A 10,981-nucleotide genomic window follows, 5' to 3' on the forward strand; every position below is an offset into this window, starting at 1 on the left:
GCCTGCCATACCAGAATGCTTGGTTTGAGTTCTGGCTACTCCACTTCTGTTCTAGCTTCTTGCTAATGCACACTCTGGGAAGCAGCAGATGATGGCTCAAGTACTTGAGTCCCTGGCACCATGTGGTTTGATAGAGTTTGAATTCCTGGCTTCAGCCTGGTCCAGCCGTGGCTGTTGCAAGCATTTGAGGAGTGAAGATGGATCTCTCTCTTTCTCTGTATCTCTCCCCCCCACCCTTTCAAATAAATGAAAGCAAATAAAAAAAACTTTAAATAAAATTTTAAAAATCAACTTGCAATGACTATAGAATGAAATATAAAATGTGAAAGCTACGAAGACTTTTTAAAAATATGGGAAAAAAAGCTTTGTGGTGTTATATTGGGGAATGAGTTTTTAGGTACAACAAGAATAGCCCAATCTGTAAGAGAAAAAACTGATAGTTAGACTTCATCAAGATTAAAAATCTTCACTCTGAGGAAGTTATTGCAAAGGATGAAAAAACAAAAAACAGGATAGAGAATATTTTCAAATCACTTATCTGACAAAGAATTTGTATTCAAAATACAAAAACAATTCTTTAAATGCAACAGTAAGAAAAAAAAACCCAATTTAAAAGATGGGCAAAGGCTAGGACAGTGGCACAGTGTAAGCCATCACCTATGCTGCCAGTATCCCATATCAGAGCACTGGTTCAAGTCCCGGCTACTCCACTTACAATTTAGCTCCTTGATAAATGTGCCTGGGAAATCAGCATAAGATGTTCCAGTTATTTAGGATTCTGCCACTCACATGTAAAATCCAGATGGAGTTCCAGGCTCCTGGCTTCAGCCTGGCCCAGCTGTTGCCATTGTGGCCATTTGGGGAGTGAACCAATGGATGAAGATCTCTTTCTCTCTGTCACTCTACTTTTCAAATAAATAAAATAAATATTTAAATAAAAATAAAATAAAAGATGTGCCAAAAAACTTGGAAGTGTACTTTAACAAAGAAAATATAATGATGGCAAATAAGCACATGAAAAGTGTTCAATATCATTAGTTATTAGGGAAATGCAAATTAAAACTACAATGAGATACTTCTGTAGACCTACTAGAATGACTAAAATTAAAAAATGGCAATGTAAATGTTGACAAATATGCAAAGTAAAAAGAACTCTCATTGTTAGAAGGAAGATAAAAACAACAGTCATGTTGTAAAATGCTTTGGCAATCTCACGTTTGTTGAACATAAACTTACCATATGCTCCAGCAATCCCATTTCTAGGTGTACATCAAAGAGAAATTAAAAGTTATATTCACACAAAAATATATACACAAATGTTTACTAGCAACTTCATCCATAATTGCGACAATCTGAAAACAACTCAAATGTGCTAAATGGCTAAACAGTGCTACACCTGTACAATGGAATACTGCAACTTGGTAATAAAAAGGCATAAAATGTTGACACATGCAAGAAGTTGGATTTACTTTACTGGCATTATGCTATTGAAGAAAATCAGTTTCAAACAGTTACATGTTGGATGACTCCAATTATATGATATTCTAGGACAGGCAAAATTACAAGGACAGAGAACAGATCTCAGTAGCTGGCAGGGGTTGGAGGTGGGAGAACTGTTGGACTTTGTAGGACTAGCAAAATGAAATGCTTCAGGGAGATAAAATTATTGCCTACCTAAACTGTGATGATGGTTATACAGCTGGAAGTATTTGTCACACTCATTAAACTATATAAAAAGTAAATTTTACTGTATCTGAAGTTAAAGAAAAATTTTAAAATGTAATCTAATAAAATCAATAATCACTATACTCATCTATTGCCTCTTTCTCCCATCTTCTCACTCTTTAAGTTATTCTTTTCTGTAATTCAAATACTTGGCATGGCATGAAAATTCAATAAATAACAATAAGCATAGATAAAGATTAAAATTAATAATTAATAAAATAAACCAAAACACTTGAAAACTTAAGCCTAATGGCTTTTGTTGGCTTTTTGAGTGGTTTTGGTTATTGTTTTATTTTGTTTTTTGCATGTTCAAGAAGATTCTCCATTAGCCCACAATTCTCATTCTCTGAATTATTTTTCTCTGGACCATGGTGGCAACAGCAGGAATAACTGAGGTGTTCCAAGGGGAAGTAAAAGTTAATTAAGACCTTGTTCTCTCCTCTCAGCAGCCATAATAGTCTTTTAGAGAACATGGAATGAAAATGGAATTCAAGTTACTTTCACATGATGGATTTCAGTACTGATAATGTTCTCACCTCTGCTGTAAGTGCTGTGATTAAGGCAAGGTAAGGCAAAGGAGAATGCCATGAGAATGGTTATAGACTGGACGGGAATAGCCAGAATGCTAGAAGTTCTGTTAAATAGCAACAAGGGCAGGCAGTGTAGCATAGTGGGATTAAGCCACCACTTGCCACACCAGCATCCATAACAAGGTGCCAGTTCAATGCCCTGCTACTCTACTTCCAAGGTAGCAGATGATGGCCCAAGTACTAGTGTCTGCCATACTCAAGGAAGACCCAAAGGAGTTCCAGGTTACTGGCTTTGACCTGGCCCAGCCCTGGCTGTTGCACATTTGAGGAGTAAACCAACAGGTAGAATCTCAATCTTTCTCTTTCTCTCTTAATCTCTCCCTTGCTCCTGTCACTCTTGCAAACAAATAAACCTTAAAACAACAAAAAGTCACAATGCCTGAAAATCAGAAAAGGAAGATAGTAATTGTGAAACACAGCACCATTAAAGCCAACTTTTAGTTCCTTGAGTTACAACTTATTGGCTATGAACTTGAGTGGATAGCTTAGTTTCTCTAATCTCACATTTTCTCGCCTGAAAAATGGGAAGGACAGTATTTTCTCCATAGGATTGTTGTGAAAAGTAAGCCTAACTCTGTACCATACCTGGCTAATTATTCCATATTCATGTATGAGACTTTCTAAGTTTTTATAGCAAAGAAAGAATGAGCCCAAGTGAATGTAATGAAATTACACCAATACCCAGAGATTCAGGAAAGAATTGATCAGGAAACAAGAGAAAGACAATAAATCTTACTGGCACTGATGATAGATGTCTCATAGCTCTTCCAAGTCTCACAGCAATCAATGCATGCAAACTCCCAGGAGAACTCATTAGAAAAATAATACGGGCCAGAAAGATGCTAGCAATGCATCTTATACTTCTAGATCTCAGGAAATACTCATCTATGTAACTGATTTAAAGTCTCTGGTAATGGCCACAGGAATCGTATGAGTCTCTTAATATGTATTAACATATAGACAAATTATCTTAAAACTCAGATACAAAACTATCATCTTAATCTTTTATGTTACAAAGTTAAAAAAAATGAATGGGGACTGGTGTTGGGGCACAATGGGTTAATTGTTGCTTTGTGATGCATCCTACTTGGGAGCACCAGTTTGAGTCCCAGCTGCTTTGTTTCAGACCCAGCTTCCTACTAACACACCTGGAAAAGCAGCAGAAGATGGCCCAGTACTTACGTCGCTGCCATCCACGGGGGGATATCTGCACGAAGTTTCAGGCTCCTGGGTTTGGCCTGATCTAGACCTGGCCATTGCATTTGGGGAGTAAGCCAGTGGATGGAAGATCTCTCTGTCTCTCTCCCTGTCTCTCTTTGAAACTCTGCCTTTCAAATAAAATAAAACAAATAAATCATTTAAAATAATGATAAAGACTAAACATGGGCTTATATCTAGGAAATCGGTCTTGATATAATTTCACTTACATGTTTGATAAAGTAGATGAAAATTCTATACCTTTGTTATCCTGAATATAAAATAAGATACCCCTTTTCTCTAGAAAGGGAAAATCCAGAAATACCTAATGTCTTCAAAGTCTAAGAAGACAAAATATTGATAAATTTTTCTGTGCCTTAAAAGAATGAAGTTGAACATCAGTTTTTCTCGATCTGATTTTTTGAAACCTAGATTTTTAATTATACTGCATGAATATACAGGAGTATTTTAGATATTTTAGGCTACATCAATATTTTCTATAAGCTTTGTCCTATAGATCAAGTTGTAAATATATATAGTTTATGATATATAATTCTAATAGCATTAAGTCTAAAAAAACCCAGAAATACAGAAAATAGATGCAAACATGAATTCAGACACATAGTGTAACATTTTAGGTATATGCAAATTTAGATATACTTTAGGTTCATTATTAGAGGAATGATTAAAACAAAAAAAGCTGAGAACTAACAATTCATCTAAATAATGTGGAAAGAACCCTATAAGCAATTCAAATCTCAAATAGTTTGATGCTTGTATTAATTAAAAAACAGACATAGGGCTGATAATGGTTAAGATTTTTGTCTTCTCCATTTCTCTATTTTTAGGACACAAAACACCACTTATGCTGAATAAATGCTTATTGGATGAATGAATCTGCACACAGCATACTTTCATTGAAATTAGTAGCTAAATACACTGATTCACCAGTTATATGCTTCAAAAGTGTTTCTAAAATATTTTATTTCTAAATTTCCATTATATAATTAAAACTATGACCTGTGAATTTGTTACTTAAATTTATGTAATATCTTTAAAATCTCCAATGTCTTTGGACTACTGTTATTCTCTCTCAACCATGGTTGAGAAAGAGGAAAATAATTCAGATTTTAATTTAATTCTGATCCAATGCATAATTGATTAGAAAAAGCATTATTAAAGAACATGGAAAATAAATCCTAAAAAAAAAAAAAAAAAAGAACATGGAGAAACACACCAGAGGAAGCTGTGACACAGTTAAAAGACAATGTGTTTAGGGCCTAAAACATTTCACCACTTAGCAGGATACCATGGCTATCCCTTCTGTTTTTCGATTTCTAATTTGCTCAAAATCATTTGCAGGCAAACAGTAACTCTGCAGCCAGAGGCTGTCAGTTCTTCCTTTCCACCTGACTAGATGAATCAAGTAGACTGGAATGACCAAAAATTCCAGCAACCTATTTCTACACCCTATGCAAATTAATGCACCAGTCTCTAACAGAGTGATTCTGGAGGGTCCTATAATGAAAGCCTGTGCAGAGGACACCAGCCAACTACTTGGATGTTGCAGCAGTATATTATTTTACACAGCTTTTACTTATGAAGCCCCCCCCCCAAATGGAGTGTCTACTCTGCAAAACAACAATGACCTTTTAATGGAAATGTTTCCTAGTAACTATTTTCATATATACTATTCCTTATATGAATAAAAGTGAGTAAAGACAAGATTTCAAAAAAGACTTTTATGTGTATATATTCTAACATAAAAATTAACATACACACATATATGTATATGTGTATATATATATACATACATACTTAGCCAAAAAGATACAAAAATGATTTTTTCCTTAGCGTGAGATTCCTCATATATTCTAAGTAGCAATTTCACCTTCATTCTTAGATGCCTAACTACCACAAATCCAGATTTAGTGATGTCTATCACAATTCTTCAGAAAAAAAAAGAGCTGCAAGTGAAATTAAAAATGCTTTGTCATAAAATTAGATTTCTGGGTTCTATAAGTATTTAAGACCCTAGCAATTTCTTAGGGACACAGACTGTATTTAAAAAAGTACATGTTAATTTTTAGGCATCATATTAAAAATGCATGTAAACAGAGTGTCCTTAATATAACATTATCTGTGCATATCAAAATTCAATGTGGCAAAGACCTTGTTCGGGGTCAACCAAATTTTACTTTCATGTTTTCATAAATTCTGGAGTCTCTGGTGTTCAGAATTCCCACACTGCCAAGGAAAAAGTCCATTCCTTTGGGCATTCCCTCCCTGCTCCAAGAATATCTATCAGCCAGTTTTACCCTACACCCAAACAGGAATCCAAGGTTCTTTGGTTAAGAGGCTGCCTACTTGCAGTCGGTGGCCCATAGTCTCACCCTCATACACTACCCCGAACCGAGCGAGCGGACAATTGCTACCCTTCTGACAGCTGCAATCATGTTGATCTAGTTCTTGGCAATGGTAGCAAGGAAAAAAAAACCTAGTAGACACCAAATCATAGATCACAACCAGATGGAGTACTCCCTGAATATTACCATACAAACAGAAACCAGGGCTTCCAACAGCCACAGCACTGTGCGTCCCCCTTGGCTGCGTGGAGGGAAGCTGTTTATGTCTCCACAGCCGTCGGGGGAACAGCGACACATGGTTTCCAGCACTTCATGTCTAACACGGGGCTGCAGTTGTTGGATGAGCAACCTCCAGGCGAGGGTCCTTCTCTCCTGTGGTGGGAAATGAGGACTTTCTGCTACCCCTGTCTAGGCCCCCGGGGGATTTGGGTCTGGCACTCTTTTCTCCCTGTGAGGGCGTCCGGGGTTCCTTGTAACGGTGCAGCTCTGCAGTGGGTCATGTGACGGCTGGGTGTGCGCCTCTGTGCGGTGCGGGAAGGAGTTTGCGGGTGCGTGTGAGTGTGTGTGCGAGCAGAAGTTACATGTGTGCTTGGGGAAGACGTGTTTGTCTAGGGTGTGTGTGTGTGTGTGTGTGTGTGTGAAAATAAGACTGAGAAAAAGAGATTTCGAGAATGGTCCTGGTCCAGGCGACGCGGCCAGGCAGGGCTATATTGGTCCCGCTCCACTGTCAGCCTCCGCACAGGGGCGAGGTCCCCGTCCTTGGGGCGAGGACAATGGGGGTGCGGGCGCCCCTCCCCACACTCTGTGCACCCACCTGACGAATCCGCGGCGGGTTCAGCGGGGTGGAGGCCCCGCCTTCCGGGGCCGGGGAGGTGGGAGAAGCCATCTTCCTGTGGCTTGGGGTTTCTTCCTCCTGTCACGCCCGGGTCTCCCGCGTCCGCTCCGTGTTCTCGGCGCCGGGCCTGAGGCCCGCGTTTCCAGAGCAGCCGGGAAGCTCCGCAGCCGACGCGCCCCGCAGACTTGCAGGGGCCGCTCCTCCTCAGAGTGGAAGGGGCGGCCGTCCCCCTCAGCTCGCCCGTGGGGAGTCCTGGCCTCAGCTCCTCGCCCCTTCCCGCGCGCACCTACCTCGCGCTGGGGAGACTCCGGGCCATGGCGGGCCGGGGTCGGGCGCGACCTTGGCCGCGGGGCTGTGGCGCGCTCAGCGCGTGTGTGCCTGAAGGTGCGAGCAGCCGGACTTATCCTAGCGGCGGCGCCGGGAGAAAGGAGGCTGCTGCCCTCGCTGCTGCTGCCTCCACCGCCAGGAGAGCGATGAGCTCATGGACAGCTCCCAGAAATATGTCTATAAGCACCACTGGCCGCCGGAGTTCGGGAGGTGGGTGGGGACAAGGAGCTCCGCGGCCGGCGCTCCCGCATCACGGGCAGACGTTCCCGCGGGAGGCCCCCGGCTGTTGGGGCCCGTCCGGCCCCTCCCCGCCGCTCTCCACCCTCACTCCGGCTGCTTCCATTCATGCCGCACACACATTTCCTATTCCACGCAGTCTTCCCTGGGCGTGGTGGAAGGCACCCACCCACTTCCAGCCTCCACGCGCACACAGTCTTTGTTCTGTCAGCCGCTCCCTGTGGGTGAGGAGGGACACATTCAGGGAGCACACTGGGTGTGAAAGGCCATTGAGACTTCAACCCCTGTCAGAAGTGGGCTGCTGGATGCAACACTACCAGCCATGCGTCTGTCACTCTTTGGGCGTGTCCCATCCCACCTTCTACGTGAAGTATCCTCCCGCTAGTGTCCAGGATGAGGACTGGGCCCATCCTTCCCAGGGAAGAGAGCTCTGTGAAGGGCTTACTGACAGGAACCGCAGCTTCTGTAGCCCTCCATCTGCACATGGGTGCTGGCGGAAGTTCTGAATCCCACTTAGGGGTTCCCTTTTTGCATCAGTTTCCCAGGGACATAGGTAGAACGCTCGCTGATTTACCCAAATAGAGCAGAAAACCACCTTCCCACACCTGATCATCATCTCTCCTCTTTCCCTAAGCTGCTCTACTGAGGTGGAAATCACGACTTTTTACAGATGAGAAGACAGCCTTCGTGAGAATTGTTCTTGCTTTTCTTAGATCTCATCGTTGCCCCTTTGTGATAGATCTCCATGCAAATATGCATCCACTTTAAAAACAACACAAAATCTTCCTTTACCGTACATCTCCTCGGCTCCTGGCTAGAGTCACAGTCCTCTACATCTCTTTCCAGCAAGATCTTCTGCAAAGTCTTAGTATCTCCAATTCTTCTTCCTGTCCATGGAAACCACTCCGTGCAGGCTTTGCTCTACCCAGTCCACTTGGGTGCTCCTGACAAGCTTTCCAGGGACCCCCATGTGGCTACATCTAAGCATCAACTCTCAGTCCTCGTTTAGCTTGACGTCCAAACATCATTTTTTAAAAATCATTCCTTCCTTCTTGGAGATGGCTTTCATTGGCCTTGTGGATTGCCTTGCATCTCAGTTGTCTTCTTACCCCACTGGGTGCTTCCTCTTTGTCTCATTCACTGTCGGTCCCCTCATTTTCCAGACCTCTAAAGTCTGGTCCCCCATTTTCTTGTCTGTACCCATTGCATCATTGATCTCATAGAGTTCCAAGGCTTTCAATAGAAATCTGTATTCTGATCACTCTGAAACATAGTGCTGTCTTCAGTCTCCACCCTTAAGGCCTAAGGCCTAGTGCTAACTGCATCTACCTCCACCTGGATAGCTACATGTTTCAATCTTACCATGTCCCAAGCTGAACTCCTGTTAATCTTTCTCTGCCAAAGCAACTGCTCTGATACAGCTTTTCCTAACTCTGAGATGCTCAGGAGAAAACAAAACAAAATAAAACAAAACACAGAAATATTCATTGCTTGCTTGCTCTCATGTGCTGTATTTGATCCATTGTTTAGTCCTGTTTGTTCTACAGAAACCAATAACTATATCTGCTACTACTATCTCTTTATTCCAAGTCACCACCTTCTTTCACCTGCCTGATAGCAAAAGTCTGTAACTGGTATACATTTTTCAACTAATGTTCTGCATAGTTTGCTTGCAACTGAGCAGACAGCCTGCACTCTACATCTTCCTGTGTCTTCCTCACTCATTCAGAGGTGGTCAGGCTTTTTGATGGTCTATGAGCTCTGTAATCCAGTCTCCATTTCTGCCCTTGACTCCTATGATCCCTCAGCTCACCATCTGTAACCACACGAGACTTGTGTCTATTTACTGAGCAACCCAGGCCTATTCTAATCTCAGGTCCTTTGTACTTAGACCATTCTTCCCCCCAGATACCAACGTGAACTTTCTCTTACTTTCTTTGGGCCTATGTGCCAGTCTGAATGAGACCTCCTGGATTACCCTGCACTGTGGAGTGAATTGTGTCCAGTCCCCCCAGTTTGTTTATTGAAATCTTAACTCCCAGTACCTGAGTGTGGCCATATTTGGAGCCGTAGGGTTCTTGCAGATGTAATTAATTAGTTAAGATGAGGTCATATGAGGATATTTCTTTTTTTCTTTTCCTTTTTTTTTTTTTTTTTTTTTTTTTAATGATTGGGGCTGGGCCAATCCAAAGCCAGAAGCCAGGAACTTCTTCTTTTTTTTTTTTTTTTTGACAGGCAGAGTGGATAGTGAGAGAGAGAGAGAGAAACGTCTTCCTTTTTGCCGTTGGTTCACCCTCCAATGGCCGCTGCGGCCGGCGCATCTCGCTGATCCGAAGCCAGGAGCCAGGTGCTTCTCCTGGTCTCCCATGCGGGTGCAGGGCCCAAGGACTTGGGCCATCCTCCACTGCCTTCCTGGGCCATAGCAGAGAGCTGGCCTGGAAGAGGGGCAACCGGGATAGAATCCGGCGCCCCAACCGGGACTAGAACCCGGTGTGCCGGCGCCACAAGGCAGAGGATTAGCCTGTTAAGCCACGGCGCCGGCCAAAGGTCATATGAGGATATTTCAAAACATTCATAGAGGATGGAATTAAAAGACAAATATTTTGGTGCAAAAATATTTTTGAAGTTATTTATAAGTACAGATAATGAAGTCTTTCAGGCCTCTAATGCAATAAGATCAGGGCTCTTATAAAAGGAAGGAATATTGACGCAGACATGCACACATGGAGAATGCCATGTGAACATGAAGGCAGAGACAATGGGGATACCTCTGCAAGCCAAGGGACGCCAAAATTTGCCAACCACCAGAAGCTAAGGAAAAAGTGTGAACAGGATTGTCTCTCAAGCCCTAAGAAGGAACCCACACTGTTGATGCCTTAATCTTGGAGATCCAGACTACAGAATTGTGCAACAATAGTTTTCCATTGTTAAGTCAGTTAATTTGTGATTCTTTGTTACAGCAACCCTAGAAAGCAAGCATAGACTATAAAATAACAATGCCCCATACTCTCTGTTCCTCTTACCTTACTCTAAAATATGTCCCTGATTGTATTTATCATTATCTGACAGAATTTATACTTACCTGTTTGCTCATTGTTACTCATCTGTCACTTGAAAGTAAGTTCCATGAGCACAGAGATGTGGTTGTGTCACCATTTTTAAACTCAGAATCTCCAGCACCTTTGATAGTACCTGACAGATTGCTATTCAAAAACTATTTGTTCAGTGAATTAAGTATCTTTGCTGTGACTTGAGTTAGAGTTCAAATCTCGAAGCCCAAACTCCACTATATGACAGTTTCTCCAATGTGCATTTCAAAGAATTATGTTTGTGATTAAGGATTATCTTCATGTTCAAGGAAAGAAAACATTTTATGATACTACATTCTAAAGCTTACTTTTTAAAATCTCTGCAACATTTTTACTGTTACAAATCCTAGTACAGTATCACCTGTCACTTGGCACAACAGTGAAGAGTGCTTTGGGAAAGGCAGTATTTGTATTTACTAGGAAACTATGCGAAAAGAGAGACAACTGTAGTTGTCTCTGGCCCCTTCTCAGATGGTCGCTGTTTGTCTCCCAGCAGCTCCTCCTGACTTGGATCCTGGATGAGCTTCATCTTTGCTTATAACTGCTACCTCATGACACTTGTCTATACCCCTCCCCCTAAAAAACCCAAACCCTTTGAAAATCTTACTAGTGCAA

The 10,981-nt window shown here is 42.0% G+C and overlaps 1 protein-coding gene across 1 annotated transcript in view; it reads right to left on the reverse strand.

Moving 5' to 3' along the window:
- ANK2 (ankyrin 2) overlaps positions 1 to 6,780 on the reverse strand; it is a 657,856-nt gene extending 651,076 nt beyond the window's left edge. The window contains exon 1 of the mRNA XM_062199708.1: positions 6,693 to 6,780. Within this exon, the coding sequence (XP_062055692.1) occupies positions 6,693 to 6,764 (72 nt within the window). The 5' untranslated portion in view covers positions 6,765 to 6,780. The remainder of the gene's footprint in view (positions 1 to 6,692) is intronic.
- Positions 6,781 to 10,981: the final 4,201 nt, after the last annotated feature.

Source organism: Lepus europaeus, chromosome 8 (assembly GCF_033115175.1).
Source record: "Lepus europaeus isolate LE1 chromosome 8, mLepTim1.pri, whole genome shotgun sequence".
Taxonomy (NCBI): domain Eukaryota; kingdom Metazoa; phylum Chordata; class Mammalia; order Lagomorpha; family Leporidae; genus Lepus; species Lepus europaeus.